The sequence below is a fragment of the Phacochoerus africanus genome, chromosome 4 (genome assembly GCF_016906955.1).
Source record: "Phacochoerus africanus isolate WHEZ1 chromosome 4, ROS_Pafr_v1, whole genome shotgun sequence".
In the NCBI taxonomy this organism is placed as follows: Eukaryota; Metazoa; Chordata; class Mammalia; order Artiodactyla; family Suidae; genus Phacochoerus; species Phacochoerus africanus.
In genome coordinates, this window is record NC_062547.1 from 51,215,369 (window position 1) to 51,231,902 (window position 16,534).

The 16,534-nt window shown below is 41.7% G+C and overlaps 1 protein-coding gene across 4 annotated transcripts in view; it reads right to left on the reverse strand.

Moving 5' to 3' along the window:
* The window catches only part of SWAP70 (switching B cell complex subunit SWAP70), a 135,012-nt gene that overhangs the window by 73,472 nt on the left and 45,006 nt on the right, over positions 1-16,534 (reverse strand). The window contains exons 1-2 of one of the 4 annotated variants that reach the window (XM_047776314.1): positions 11,743-11,863; positions 9,985-10,175 (exon numbers count right to left, since the gene is read on the reverse strand). The exons of 1 other annotated variant lie outside the window; for it this stretch is intronic. Coding sequence is in view for 1 of the 3 variants with exons in the window: in XM_047776312.1 (XP_047632268.1) it covers positions 9,011-9,109 (99 nt within the window). In the remaining 2 variants the exon portion in view is untranslated. Of the gene's footprint in view, positions 1-9,010; positions 9,210-9,984; positions 10,176-11,742; positions 11,864-16,534 lie in introns of those variants that run through there. 2 more of the 4 variants (XM_047776313.1, XM_047776312.1) reach the window with 2 other exon arrangements.

A 16,534-nucleotide genomic window follows, 5' to 3' on the forward strand; every position in this document is an offset into this window, starting at 1 on the left:
GGTGCGCTCAAAAAAGAAAAGAAAAGAAAAAAAAAGAACTCATGAGGATGTGCTGCCTCATTACACAGACAGTGCTCCATCCTCCCAGAGCTGCAGTGAAATATGATACCTTCAACACTGTCCATCCAACAGAACAACTTTTATCCTAACTGCTGTCATTTCTGGTTGGCATACCATGGTGACTGTAAAGCCAATTATTCCTAAAGAAGTAAATGGTAGAGAAGGCACGGAAGAATCTGAAGATGAAAAGATTAGTTCTTCCAATATTGCAAAAATCACTTCTTGCTTGAAAGACCGCCTTGGAGTTCCCATCATGGCTCAACAGAAACGAATCCGACTAGCATCCGTGAGAACACAGGTTCGATCTCTGGCCTCACTCAGTGGGTTAAGTATCCTGTGTTGCTGTTAGCAGTAGTGTAGGTCACAGATGCGGCTGAGATCTGGCATTGCTGTGGCCGTGGCGCAGGCTGGCAGCTACAGCTCCAATTCGACCGCTAGCCTGGGAACTTCCATATGCTACAGGTGTGGCCCTAAAAGGACAACAACAACAACAAAAATCTCCTTATATGAAATTTGACTACATGCAGATTTACTCCTAAATATCTTTCCGCAATTAAAAAATGAATCAATTTCTGAGAAGCACAGTTTCAAGCAGACACAGATTTGGGGTTAAAAAAAAAAAAAAGGAATCCAAAGGTAGAATAAAAAGGAAATACAGCAAAAGCAGAGAAGAAAAACAGATTTGTAAAATGAAGCTTTGGGGAACATAAAGGAAGCTGAGGCAAAGGCAACCCTAGACTTAAGTTGCAGGAAGGAAAAAGGACACACATCAGAGGGACTGAGGAGATAAGAGTTCCTAGAGTTCTAACAAGCTAATAATCAGTGAGGGGGGTGGAATAACCCTCCTGTGGGGGGAGGGGGCCGAGAAATACCTACTCTGTGAGGGCAAAGTGAGTAAGTGAGAAAAGGTCATTCAAAGCTTCTTCTGTTTCTAGCTTCCAGCCACTATGTCCCTCTGGGACTGCCAGTAAGACCCCAAAGGAAATACAAAATGGGGATCAGGAAGGTTAAGAGCCTCTGAATCATAGGATGAGAAATGTACTGGCTATTAAGATGGAAGGCCACACACATAAAAGTGCCTCACAGATTGCATATTATCTTCAATAAAGCACAAGTTCACATGCATTCAAAAAACAAAAACAAACAAAAAAATCCGAGCTATCTCATCGAAAAGTTTCTAGCCAGTAAGAAATGGAAAAAGGAAACAATCCAGAATCCATTATTACCATGTTAAGATTTTTTAATGTCTCTTCTACACATTTTATTGGGAGAGCTCTCATTATTGTTTCATTTTGGTGGAATATACAAAATATTTACAGAGAACTTCACAGGCTCACTCATGAGTCATGCTTTGATACTCTAAATGGGGATGTTTTTCAATTAGATTTTTAGAACAGAAACAATTTTAACCACAGGGGTTAACAGAAACATAACACCAAAGATTAGGGAGGGAATACTACACACGCCAAGTTTACAAGAATTAACCAAATCTTTTACATTATGCTTCACACAATAAAAGCCCTTCACTGCACCTGCTTCCTTTTTATGTTCAACAGACCTGGCTCAATTACTTTTCTAGCTAGCAAAGTGAAAAAATTGTTTAGGCTAAATGCCTATATGGGAATAGAACACATGACGTTATTCACAAGATATGTAAACCACCTGCAGGGCAAAAAAAATCAAAAACATTTAGTTGAAAATCTATCATTGAGAAATGAATCAAGAGTCAAACTACTTGTGTTGTTCCTCAAAATTTTTTCATTTAGATCCTCGCTAGTTGTAAGCACTTTTCAAAAGAGCACAATTTAGGGGGTTCTCATGTGGCTCAGGGTGTAAAGATCAGGTGTTGCCACTGCAGCAGCTCAGGTCACTGCTATGGTGCAGGTTTGATCCCTGGCCAGGAAAGGTCTGCATGTTGCAGGCACAGCCAGAAAAAAAGAGCACATTTTTTGTTTTTTGTTTTACTACATTCAAGACATTCAGAAGCTCCTGGACCAGGAATCAAACCCAAGCCACAGCAGTGACAATGTCAGCTCCTTTACCCACGGAGTCACCAGGAAACTCCCAAAAGGGCACAATTTAAAATAGAGGAGTTCCTGCTGTGGCCCAATGGGATTGGTGGTGTCTTGGGAGAGCTGGGACGCATGTTCAAGCCCAGCAGAGTGGGCCAAGGATCCAGTGTTGCCACAACTGCACCTTAGGCTCCATCTGTGGCTCAGATCTGATCCCTGGCCCAGGAACTCCATATGCCACTGGGTGGCCAAAAAAGAAAAAGAAATAAATGAATTAATAAAATAAAATAAAACCGAACAAATCCCTGTCTTTCTTAAAACAACAGGATAAAAGTGCAAAGCCAGTAAGTTTATTTCAAGACATATCTAACACTGACATGTAATTCCCACTGTAACCATAGTTATAAGTTTATAACAGGTTACAAAAATATCACTATATTTTGCTATATTTAATAAGACAACACTTACTGCAACAATAAGAGTTTTAATTTTAAGGTACATTTTGATTTCTGGAGGGAATGTAAAAAAACTAATAATATGGTTTCCTCCAGGGCAGGTAAATAGCGTGAGCCAGGAGTTAGAGGAAACTTACTTTTCACTTTTGTAAATGCCCTTTTGAACTTTATAAAATTTATACCATGTATATATATGAACTTTTCAAAGGGTTTCTTTTACTTTTGTTCAAAAGTAAAAGAATTGCATGTATTTCTAAGTAACACTGGAGATTTAGTCTTTCATCTTTTCATCTTCTTAGAATTGCATGTATTTCTAAGTAACACTGGAGATTTAGTATCTTTCTGCAAAACCATTTAAATTCTAAATAATCTGAATATAATTTTTAAACATCAGTGGAGGATTTCCCACTGTGGCACAGTGGGTTAAGAATCCGACTGCAGCAGCTCAGGTCACTGCAGAGGCACAGATTTGATCCCTGGTCCACACAGTATGTTAAAGGATCCAGCGTTGCTGCAGCTGTGGCATGGGTCCCTGGCCTGAGGACCTCCATATGCCATGGATGTGGCCATTAAAAAACAAACAAAAAACATATAATTGTGTTAAAAAAAAAAAATCAGTGGCGAAGAAAGTAAATGTTGCCTCTCCTTCAAATAACACACGCCCAATACCTTTTTCACTTAGGACTTTTGCAAATTTACATCATAACCTACAAGTAACAATGTATGTTTCACATGGCATATTAATAAAATTTCTTAAATACAAACTCCACAGACAAATGCCCCTCATTAAAAGAAGGAAAAATACAAACAAAAGAAGGGCACAAACATCAAAACCAAGGCGAAAAGTTGGTGAAAAAAACTTCTATCATTAAGCTCAATGATATTTATTACATAGTACTTTCCTATAGATATAAAGAAAAATTTCCATTAAAATCTCTCTTAATAGTTTTTAATCTCTCAACAGCTACTGTAGAGTATACTAAAATTGCATTCAAAATGAATATAGTCTTAAGCTATACAGTTTGTTCTAAGGAAGGAAGGACTATTCAGGAAAACAAGTTTAAAAGCAAGTAAAGAATGTGTCTAAAGATTTCTTTCCCCACCTTTAGCCTATTGCTGTCTACTTCAGCAGCTGAAAAGTAGGTCTCTGCCTACACAATTTGAAAAAGCTTAACTTAAAATACTTAATGTAGTAACTAACCTTCTACATTCCAGGCTGAAAAAAAAAAGTGACAGCAAATCAAAATGACAATTAAAAAAATGAGGAGTTCCCTGGTGTTCTTGCGGATAAAGACTTGGTGTTGTCACCACTGTGGCCCAAGTTTGATCCCTGACTTGGGAACTTCTACATGCTGAGGGCACCCAAAAAAAAAAAAAAAAGAGTTACCTTCTAACAATCCTATTACAAATTAATATAGCTGATGACTTCTACGGGGGTGACTTCTATGACTGTGGCAGTGAAGACCTAAACAGCTGCAATTCAGGTGGGGAGCCTGAAATGCTACAACTGAAGCCAAAGAGACTGAGGACCCCTGGAGAGGGTGCGCAGATTGCCAGGAAGAAGCTCAAGGAGATCACAGGTAATGTGGCTGGAAGAGGGAGAAAGAAACAAGGTCAGGAAATGGGGTAGAGGTAGTTTCCTGTTTTTTGGAGGGCATGAAGGTGGGGTAGGGGCACTTTAATAAAGATTAAGATACTGACCTGCAATGACCTTAAGCCTAGTTGTTCTGACAAGGAAACATCTCTGTGACTACAGGAAAACTCAACAATTGCTTCTATAGTAGCTTATGTAATAAGTCACAAGCAATTTTTAAATTCTGTGCTCTGTATTTTTATCTTTTTTTTTGGCCACACGCAAGGCATGTGTAAGTTCCCAGGCCAAGGATCAAATCCGCACCACGGCAGTGAGCTGAGCCATAGCAGTGACAGCAGCAGGTTCTTAACCACTAGGCCACCAGGGAACTCCTATATTTTTATCTTATTAAGTTTAATGAAAGTCTGTTTGCAACGAATCCTTCCTACATTAATTTTGTCTTTGTATTTTAAGTCTCAAAATTTACACATGTAGTAATTTTTGTTTTATTCAAAATATGCTATTAGTCAAAAACAAAATTTAGGTATAAAAATTAAGCTTTTTGTACTAAACAGAGGGGCCTCAAGGAAAACATTTACTAATTATAGTAGTGACCCAGACACATTTATCTAAATGAGTACTATACTACAAAGTAATCTGTTTAAGAGCAAAAAATAAATTTACTCCCAAGACAATGCTAACACACTAAACTTTTCACATCTTTTTAGAAAAGAAGAAATAGTTTATGAGCTAAGCAGGGAAGAACCATTACTTTACAATCTCCAATTTAATAACAATATTAAATTAACTCTAAAGATAAGAGACCATGTCTTCCTTGAGAATCTCTTCTTCCTCAGCGCCACTGTTGCTCCAAAGTGGTTCTTATCTCTCTTTTCTGGTCCCCTGGGCTCCCACTCTTCCCTTCACCCCCTACTCCAGCCATTCCCCAAGGCCATCATCAAACCTCTTCTTTTTCCAAGCTTCAACTACCAGATCCTGTACCAACAGCTCACATTAACTAAAGGACATTTTCTGCAGCTAAACATCCATCCATCAAGGACCTCACACATCCACCCATCAAGGACCTCAAAAATTCTTTCTTATATATATATACACAAACACATTGATATCCTACACTCCAATCAAAATATAAGCTCCAAAGAAGTCCATATAAATGCCTGCCTAATTCCTGTTGCCTGCAATAGTTCAGAGGGATCCCAGAGAGCTAAGAACAGTCAATAAACATCCACTGAAAGAAAGAATGAATGAATGAATGAAGAGAAGGGGCTTACTCCTATTTCCACATAACCACATCCTAGTTTTCTTCAGAGGTCATGTCAAAGCTTTTTTGCATGAAGTAGTTCCACCAGTAAGAAGTCTGGTCTCATGGCCTCTTACCTTCTGTCACATGCAACATCTTCCTTCCAATAGTATTTCTGTAGTTCTTATCTCTCCCACCAGATCTTACATTTTTAAAGGATGGGGTAATGGTCTGAGTAATATAATCTACATGTATACACAGAGAGAGAGAGAGACAGGGACAGAGAAAAAGAGAAACAGACAGAGAGAGGGACTTCTCTAATGGTTACCTATTCTTTTAGTTTACCTACCAAAATTTAAACCATTTAAAGGCAAAAATTTGTGTTTCCCCCCCAATCCTCACTACCAAATCTGCCTTAAAATTAGGCATAGTGTCAAACACATGAAGAGTCACCACTCACTGCATCAAAAATTATGAAGGAAACTTAAAAAAGACAAGTGTCAAGAGTATTTTAGAATACCCATATAGTTTTACAAAATGCTGGGGTTTTTTTCTTTTTGGCTATACCCGCAGAAGTTCTGGGTCCAGGGATCGAACCACCCCACAACAGTGACCCATGCTGCTACGGTGACAATGCCAGATTCTTAACCCACTGGGCCACCAGGGGAACTCCCCAAGGCAACAATTCTTTTTCTTTCTTTTTTTTTTTTTTTTTTTAATTTTCTTTTTAGGCCCACACCCATGACATCTGGAAGTTCCCAGGCTAGGGGCTGAATAAGAGCTGCAGCTGCCGGCCTAAACCAGAGCCAGAGCAATGCTGTATCCGAGCTGTACCTGTGACCTACACTGCAGCTCATGGTATTGCCGGATCCTTAACCCACTGAATGAGGCCAGGGATCAAACCCACATCCTCATGAATATTAGTTGGGTTCATTACCTGCTGAGCCACAATGAGAATTCCCCCCAAAGCAACAAATTATAACCTCATTTTGGATGTGTAATTTTTAGTTAGCTATTTAATAAATCAGTTATATGATATATTCTCCAAAGAGATATTAACTCTCAAGAGCCTAAAAAATACTAATCTTTTGATAAAATTGCATGGTACCTCACACAGAGCAGACACAAAAGTTTATTTGTGAACAAACAAGTGAATGAACAAATTAAGGCAAAAACTCCACTCCTAGCCAATGGTCAAGGAACACGGACCTTTAGAGACAAACTCTAAAAAGGAGAGAAGTAAATAGAAACTTTTTAATATTTCCAATTCCAGAAATACTGGCAAGATAACCCAAACTGAACTCCAAATCTCTCAGTTAAGCAGACACAGACACAAAACACAACTGCACACTTGCATTATTAACATCTTGTGGGTAAAAGCTATGGATGGGAGTTTAAATACTTCCTCCCAAACCTGCAGTAAAGAATTCTCTGGACACTTTTTCTATATATAGCCACAAAGATGACCTGTACAACAAAAGTAATAGGAAACATTTCGTTTATGTCATTAATTGGAGGAGGAAAAAAATGAAAAAATAGAGAAAATAAACAGAAACCAAATAGTAAAACAGTAGCCTTAACCACAGCAATAATTAAATGCAATTGGTCTAAAACAAACCAATTAAAAGACAGATTGTCAGAATTAATTAAAAAAATAAGACCCAAGCAGGGAGGCGGGCTCTGCTGCTTTCACCACCTCGGACTGTGTGATCTTGGGCTGCTTGTTTAACATCTCTGAGCCAAGGTTAATAAATGAAATATTATTTGTGAAAGGTCAAGGTCTTGCAAGACCCTGAGGGGGTTTGGGTGGAAGAAGACCCAAATACATGCCATCTACAAGAAACTGACTTTAAACACAGTAGTATAGGTCAATCAAAAGTAAAAAAAGTAAAGAGTAAAATGCAACTCTATTCATAATCATCAAAAACTGGCAACACAAATGTTCTTCAAGGGTGAATGGATTAAATATGGCACATCCAAATTGAATACTGCTTCACAATAAAAAGAATTACTGATACACACAACATAGGTGACTCCTAAAGCACTGGGCTGAGTAAAAGAAGCCAGTGTCAAAAGATAACATTGTGTATGCCTCCATTTCAATAACATCCTGGAAAGGACAAAACTACAGCAATTAAGAAGAGGTCACTGATCTGGCATTGCTATAGCTATGGCATAGGTCAAAGCTGCAGTTTAGACTGAATCCCTAGCCTGGGAACTTTCATATGCTCCAGGTTTGGCCACTGGGGGAAAAAAAAAAAAAGAACAGATCATTGATTTTCAGCAGTTGAGGAAGAGGGGGCAGCATGAGGAACTTTAGGGGATGATGGAGCTGATGGAACCCTGATTTGACAGTAGTTATACAAATCCATATATGTTAAAATTCATGGAACCATCCACCAAGTCAACTTTATGTTGATTTAAAAAAAAATAAGTCAAATGAAGATTAAGTGGATGATCTCCATGCATCCTTCCAGACTATAATTTTATGAATGAGAAAAAGAGAGGAGAGTGAAAGACAGGCAGAATGCTAAATCCTACCGCCATAAAAGCCACTAGTCTTAAGAACCTCCTGATTACTGCACAAAATAAAGCAAATTCAATCCTCAGAAATTCACTCCCAGAAGAGGCTAAGAAAACCAGACAGTCAGATCCAAAACGTGTATATTTAAAAATGCCTATGAATGGCTCTACTTGTTCGTTTCCATATTTTACACTTTCAAGAAGGTGCCAATTTCTCCTGGCTAAGTGCCACTTGCCCTGCTTGGGGTTACTCAACTTACAAGCATTTCTTTATTTATACCTTATACTCTCACTTAATGATAAGGTCCCTTTGGCAATCACAGTAAAGGCTCTACAAAAGCAGTTGCTTTTGCAGGGTGCTGAACGGATCAGAGCTCCTCACCCGGAACTAGGGTCCCTGACGGACGCGACACACCCTTCACTCGTTCCAGACATGAGGACGCTAGGTCTTCCTCATTAGTCGGAAAGCGTCCCCCACCGCCAACGCGCCCCAAAAGAGGCGGCCGCTGGGGGCCGAGCTCTGGGGCACTTCTCCCTTCTCGGAACTGCGTGGCTGCCTGGGGTGCAGCTGACCAATTTGAGGACTGCCCCGGGGCGGAACGTGCGCCTTCGAAGGTTCTGCACGGTCTCCTTGGGTAAGTCCCTTCTTCTCCCAGAGTAAGAAGAAAACTCTGGATGGGTTTCCTAAGGGAGCTTCCTACTGCTCTGAGTCTGAAACTTTTCGGGCCTCCCGCTCCAAAAGGCAGCCCGGCTCGGCCTCAGAGCCCTCACCCCCGCAGTGCCTTGCTCATGGGGAGCCCTGAAAGGACTAACGCACCGGCTGGAGCGCACAGCACGAAAGCCAGGAGGGACACACACACACACACACACACACACACACACACACACACACACACACACACACACACACACACACACACACACACACACACACACACACACACACACACACACACACACACACACGTCAAATCCCGGTCTCTTCTCCCTCCACCTCGAGCAGGCCACTCGGCCGCATTCCGGCCTGCCACTCCCTGTGGTCACGCCAGCCTGTCGGCTTCCACCCGGGGGTAGTGGAGCGCGTCGGGGAGGGGCGCATAGGGGACAGGAGGGGGGCGGCACCCACCTTGAGTTGGGACTTGGAAACCTTGCCACTGTGGTCCAGGTCGAGTGCGGTGAAAGCGTGCCAGATGGCCTTGAGCAGCTCGTCCTTCAAACCCCCCATGGCCAAGACCCTGCAATCCCGGCTGCCGCAACTGCCCCGCCAGCCACTTAGTGCGTCTGACGCCCCTCGGCCTCTGCCGCCACCGCCCGCCGCGCAGTCACCTGACCGCGGCAGGCCTTGCCCCCGCCAGGCTCCGCCCTCTGGGCGCCCGCGGGGAACAGCGCTTAGCAGTGTGAGCTCGGGGTCCGGTGCTCTACCTATCCCTGAACCCTGGGAACGCCTGGCCTTCTTTCCCAGCCAGGACGGCAAACGCCACTATGCAACGCTTCAGGGTTCCCAAGACCAGATCAGGCCATTTTCGGAGCTTGCATGCTCCCCAACAAGAGCTCTTACCCCGAGGAAAAATATGAGTCGGGGTAAGCAGCTTCAGCTGGCTTCCAGAAGTGACAAAGAGAGCCCTGGGCCCTCCCCGGAGACGGAGTCACTGTCTGAGAAGACCAGACAAGAACCCCAGAAGCCCCCAGAGAAGGGCTCAAATGCAAGCACAGTCTCTAGTGGGAGGGGAGGGAGGAGGGGAAGCAGGGAAGGGCCTCGAGGGAAGTTGGTTCATTAGTTTCGCAAACATTTCATGATGCCTACTGTGTAGTGGACTCCGGTGACACAGACAAGGTTTAAGGTGGGTTTAGAAGTCAGAGGGTCAGGCAACCTGTTCTTCGTAACCCTCAGCTGTTGAGGGTCTGTTGACAATTTAAGAAGGGTTTGACGTGGATAGTGCTGCTCTTTCCTGGTGTTTTCTGTGCTTGCATAATAGCAGATCTGGAAGGACCCCAGGAAATCACTCCACCCATCTTACTAATCAGAATGGGTGAACCTTTTAAAAGAGCCTATCTATGCCTAGAAGAGCATCCTCCTCATTTTAATGTTCACTTAAATACCTGTTAACAATGATCGCTTGAGCTCTTTAGGCTTCAAATTCTCCCTCCACGTATGAAATGAGCATGGTGCTTTAGATGTTCTGGAAGGTTTCTCCTAGGGCTCACATCCTAGGATATAACTATTGCTGGCTGACTCCAGTCTGATTAAATCACCAGACACAGTGCCTTGCATCTCCAATCCAAGACCAAATCTGGAAAAAATGGAGAGAAGAACAAATACGGAAAGTTTTCAAAACGGGCTGGTTCTCAGATGAACTTTGGTTTTGTTTTACTCTTTTATGTTCCTAAATGCACATATATGCACTATATTAAAAGGAAAAGAGCATCAAAAGAAAGAGTGATATGAAAAGAGCAGAAACGGAAGGAGCTGCTTCAGTGAGCTTGAGGCCAAAGGGAACTTGATGGGGCAAAGAAAAAGGGTGACCCAGTTAAGGGGAAGGGGCAGATGCAAAGGGACATGGGTCTCTCACTGTGAGAGTCCTAGAGGCCCTTCCCACTTCACGATTTGTCAGGGCTTTTCTTGCTCTGCCAGAATCCAATTTCTATCATCGTTCTTCCCCAACTCCAGCTCAAGTCTGCCAGTCAACAAAAACACATGATTTAACCTCTAATTTCTTCATGCCAGTTCAGCTTTCTCTGGGTAGTGACAAAAAAAGAAACCCTCCTAATTCTCAAGTTTCAGGTTAACCACTAGATGACACTCCTCCTTTTCTCTCAGTTTCTGGAAGGATCAAAAAGGTATTTCAAAGCTTTTGGGCAGGGGGAGAGTGTCACATGACCAGTACATTGGGAACTTTCAAATTCCTGCTTCTTTCACAATGCCCATTCTCATAATCTGAGCAACTGTTAAAGCAAAATGATGGAAGGAAATGCTTTGAAACCTAATGGATTCTATCAATTATCTATTGCTGCATAACCAATTAACCCAAAATTTAGGAGCTGAAAAAAATAACATTATCTCATACTTTCTGTAGGTCCAGAATTTAAAAGCCACTTAGCCATATGGTTCTGGCTTGAGAGCTCTTGAGAGGTTTCAATCCAGATATGGGTCTGTAGTCATCTGAAGGAGAGGCTGGTACTATAGAAATCATTTGGAAAAGGCCTCCGCTCCTCCCTATATGAGTCTGCGCACAGGCAACTTGGATGTTTTTATAACATGTCAGCTGGTTTTCCCAGAGCAAGTGGTCCAAGAAAGAGAAAAGGGAAAGCTACAACATCTTTTATGATCCTGCCTCAAAAGTCATTTATCATTATTTCTGCAATATTCTACTTATTACTCAGGTCAGCCCTATTTAAGGTAGGAGGGGAACTACAAAAGAGCAAGAATATCAGAAGGCAAGAATCACTAAGGGCCCATCTTGAAAGCTGGCTACCACACAGATGTAGGGCAGAATCCAAGCTCCAGCACTTGCTTACCTACGAGAAAATATGAGGCTTCGTTTCTTCCTCTGCAAAATAAGGATGCTAATATTTATCCTGCAAAACCGCTGCGAGGCTTAAAAGAGACACTACTCTATATGAGACACAGCATCATGGTACCTAGCAACTGCTGATAGTTGGTTCATACAGTGGTTTTGTGCTGTGTCAATTTAACTAAACTGAAATTCAGTTCCCCATGTTTCCCTCCCCAGTCTGCTTCCAGGATATGATTGGTCATAAGAGAAATTTGTGTAAGATTTGAAAAGAGTAAGTGAAGAAGCTGCTGTTGGGACCTGAAGCTGCTGGATACCAGCTGTGGACTGTAAACTTGTTACTGACCTGCTAGCACACTATTGGGGTAGAGCAGCAACTGGTCCCAGCTCCTCCAGCTCCCACTGCATCTTCTATTTCAGCTTTCCCAAGCCTCTGGGGCAAGGCACATGGGTAGTTCTGTGGAAAAGGCATCAACTTCTCCTGCAGACCACCCGCATCATCAACATGAGAGATAACTATGGATTGCACTTTGTCCCATAAGTTCCAGTTTGTCCTTGTGGATTCCAATTTATCCTCACTTTTCCCCAAGTCAACCCAAGTTGTCTTCCCGACTGCTAGACGTGATGACCTATCAGTTTCAGGCCCATTTCTGGATGTAGAGGCTAGAGCCTTCCATAGACTTTTAACCAGCTTTTCTTTGTATTTTATGGCTGCACCTGAAGCATATGGAAGTTCCCAGGCTAGGGGCCGAATCGGAGCTGAAGCTGCCTGCCTAAGCCACAGCCATGGCAATACCAGATCCAAGCTGTATCTGTGACCCACACTATAGCTTGCAGCAACGCTGCATCCTTAACCCACTGAGCAAGGCCAGAGATGGAACTGGCATCCTCATAGAGACAACATGGGGTCCTTAACCTGCTGAGCTACAACAGGAACTCCCACCAGCTTTCCTTTGTAATCCCTTGTTAGTGATTTTTCTGTTATCCTCTAGCCATCTCCTTCTAGACTTTTTCTTCCTAGCTTTTCCTGCAATTGTGTTGTATCTAATCCCTATGATAAATCCTGTATTCATTAGTGTTGTTGCTTCTCTGAGCAGCCCCTAACTGATATCGACATTTGTGAAGTTAGATACTGCTAAGAAAAAACATGTGCCATTGGCTTTGACCAAAGGGTAGCAGGAGCTAAAAGGATCTCAAGCAAAGGTTTTAAACGACAGTGAGGGACTTGTTATGGGAGGCTGGTGCTTTGAGTTGAACTGTGTCTCCTCAAAATTCATATGTTCAAATCCTAATCCCTAGTACCTCAGAATGTGATCTTTTTATTTTTATTTTATTTTACTCATTCATTTATTTATTTTTTGCTTTTTAGGGCCGCACTCGCAGCATATGGAGATTCCTAGGCTAGTAGGGGTCAAATCAGAGCTACAGCTGCCATCCTACACCACAGCCACAGCAACGCCAGATCCCAGGCACATCTGTGACCTACACCACGCAGCTCGAGGCAATGCCAGATCCTTAACCCACTGAGCGAGGCCAGGGATTGAACCCAAAACCTCATGGTTCCTAGTCAGATTCTTTTCTGCTGTGCCATGACGGGAACTCCAGAATGTGATCTTATTTAGAGATGGAGTTTGTATAGAGGCAAGCCAGTTAAAATGAGGTCATTAGGGTGGGTCCTAATCCAATATGACTGATGTCCTTATAAAAAGAGAAAATTTGGATACAAGCAAACAGGGACAATGACATGAGAATATGAAGATAGAAATTAGGATGATGAGTCTACAAGCCAAGAAACACAAGAGAGAGTCAGCAAATCACCAGAAGCTAGAGGACAGGCATGGAAGAGAATCTTCCCCATAGCTCTTAGACGGGACCAACCCTGCTGGTAGCTTAATTTTGTATTTCTAGCCTCCAGAACCATGAGAAATACATTTCTATTGTTTAGTCCATCTAATTTGTGGTATCTTATCATGGCATCCCTAACAAACTAATAGAGTTGAACAAAAGGTTATAGATGGTAAAAAGTTTGGCGGGACTGTTGCCTGAGCTAATGTAGAAAAATAGAAAGCGTATCTATCTTATGAAAAGTAATAAGGATACTTAATGATCTTGTAGATATAGCTAAGGATATTTCCTTTTTTTTTTTTTTGGTCTTTTTGAAGGCCACACCTAGGAGGTTCCCAGGCTAGGGGTCTAATCGGAGCTGTTGCTGCCAGCCTATGCCAGATCCAAGCCATGTCTATGACCTACGCCACAGCTCATGGCAACGCCAGATCCTTAACCCACTGAGGGGGGCCAGGGCTTCCTAGTCATTCCTAGTCAGATTTGTTTCCGCTGCGCCATGACAGGAACTCCGCTAAGGATATCCCCAATCATAATGTTGAAATTGCCAACTGACTTATTCAATTTGTCCAAGACAAAAATACAAGAATGGAGTTGAACTAAAGATAGAATTGTTCAGTTTTCAAGCAAAATTTAGAAGGACTGTAAAGGAGCCAAGATATGCTCAAAAATAAAAATAAATTAAAAAAAATAAAACTGTTCAAAAATAAACTGTTTTGGAGTTCCCACTGTGGCACAGTGGGTTAAGAATCCGACTGCAGTGGCTCAGATCACTGTGGAGGTGCAGGTTTGATCCCCAGCCTGGCGTAAATGTGTTGAAGGATCTGGTCTTGCAACAGCTGTGGCAGTTGTGGCTCACACTCAGTCCCTGGACTGGGAACTTTCATATGACATGGGTGCAGCCATAAAACTAAACAAATAAAGTAAAATTAAATGTTTAAAAAAATTTGTTTTTAGTTCCCAGTCTCTCCTGATAAAAGATCCTCAAAGCAGGAAATAGCCTAAAAGCAAAGATTAAATCCAGTAACTTCAAGTAAGTATGGGTAAAAATCATCTCAGGATTTTTTTTTTTCAGCTTTGGAAACAGATACAAGATTGAAAGGTATGCTTCATAGACACTCCCAATTAGACAAAAAAAGCTTTAATACTTTTAAGAGCATTATCTTAGAGTGTCTTGATTCCCAAAGAAGAGAGGAGGTTGGCTTTAAAAGACTTTAAGATGTGGCCCAATGCAATTACTAGAAACCCACAATGTTGTTAAGAAAATTGTGTTGGTAAAAACACTATCAACTTGGACTGAAAAGAACAGAGATAGTGCAAAATGAAAAGAGGCGTCATGAATCCCAGATTTATATGCGTGGGAAGCTGGCTGAGAGAGCAATTTGTTTGCAAACACAAGCTATTTCTATTTTCCTATATAAAAGGAAAAATGACTAAGTGCAGAGCCAAAAGCCCAGAGGGAAGAGCCAAGAATCACAGAGAAACATTTATGTGAAGCAGGACTAGGTCTTAATCAAGGAACTAAAACATGTGCCTGGATGGATTTCAGAATTGCTATGGATCAGTGACTCCTACATGCCTCTTCCCTCCATTTTTTTGAATGGGACTGTTTGTGGTAGTTATTCTGTCCCTATATTACTATCACATGTTGGCGAGTATGCAAAAAGAGTTAACAGAGCAGACCTGACTGTTTAACATAAGAAAAATCTGCTTATAATGTTTGCCTTTGGCTTCTAAGTGGGAACATAGATTTCGGGAAGGTTCCTACCATTAATTTAATAGAGTGACTATCTATGCCTAAATTGTTTATACAAACAATAGGGTTTATGTTGAAATCTGTCTTCCTTCTGGGTATAATTTAGGTACAGGACAGACAGAGGCTGCCTACTTGACTAGCTCTCAATAAATCCTGGGCCTTGGGTCTCTAATGAATTTCCCTGGTTGGCAACATTCCACAAGCATCTTTACAATGCCTTTCTGGGGAAATGAAGGACATCTTGTGTGACTCCACCAGAAGAGAACTCTGAAAGTTGTCTCTGGTTTAATCTGGACATTTCCCCATCTGCTTTTTCCCTTTCTGTATTCTTCTGTTGTAATAAATCTTAGCCATGAGTATTACTATATGCGGAGTCCCATGAGTCCTCCTAGTGAATTATCAAAACTGGGGGTGGTCTTGGGAAATCCCCAACACAGGAAGTGATGGGACAAATAACTTTTCTCTCGAATTCACAGTTCTTCAGAGGCAGAAGAGTTGCAGTCACCCTGATTTTTATGATATCCTGGACTTCAAACCAATTCCATCAAAGATACATGAGTTGTGGTGGCTGGGATGAGGTGAAGATTCTGGTGGATGGTCTCCAAGATGATTGCCATTAACACCATCCCTCCCTATAGATGCATATGCTCCTCATAGCAAGAGGTAAAGTCTAATTCCCCTCTACTTGGATATGGGCTGGACTTATGACTTGTTTGACCTATAAGTAGAAGTGACAGCCTGGGACTTCTGAGATCAGAAGTTAATACAGTTAACAATACTGTACTGTATACTTGACATTTGCTTAGAGGCTTAGATCTTAAGTGTTCTCACCACCAAAAAGAAAAAAGAAAAATAAAGTATTTGAGGTGATGGATATATTAATTAATTTGACTGTGGAAATTATTTCACAATATATAAATATATCAAAAGATCCAGTCATACCCCTTAAATATATGCTCTTTTCATTTGTCAATTATACCTCAATAAAGATGGAAGAAAAATCAGCAATGTAAACAAAACAAAACAAAACAAAAAACCTTCATTCTTCACTATCTTCTTTCCTCCTCCATGCCTTCCTTTCTTTCCTTCTACCAATAAGTATCTTGAGCATCTTCTCTGTATCAGGTATTGTGCCAGGCACTGGGAATCCAACAGTGAACATGCAGGCTGACCCCTCTGTTCATGGACTCTGAGTTGGCTGGAGGTCCTGTCCTTTCTTCCGATGAGCTCAGGAGGCCATGCCACATGGACGCTGCTGAGGACCATTCCAAAAGTGGGCAACAGTATCCTCAGAGTAGCTGCCTGCTCCTTCTCAAATTTCCAGTCTTTCTCCATCTCTCCCTTCCTCTAACCTTTGAAATATTAGTAGAATCATCCAAAGATTTTACTTCCAAGAATTCAAAGGATTGAGACTGTGGAGTCAGCTTACTGTCTTTATAATGTCTGACTGAGGCACCATCTTGTAACACATTATCAGACCCCCTTTTTACGTGATTATTATGTGATCATCAGGTTGATCATTTTTTCCTGTACTTAGGAC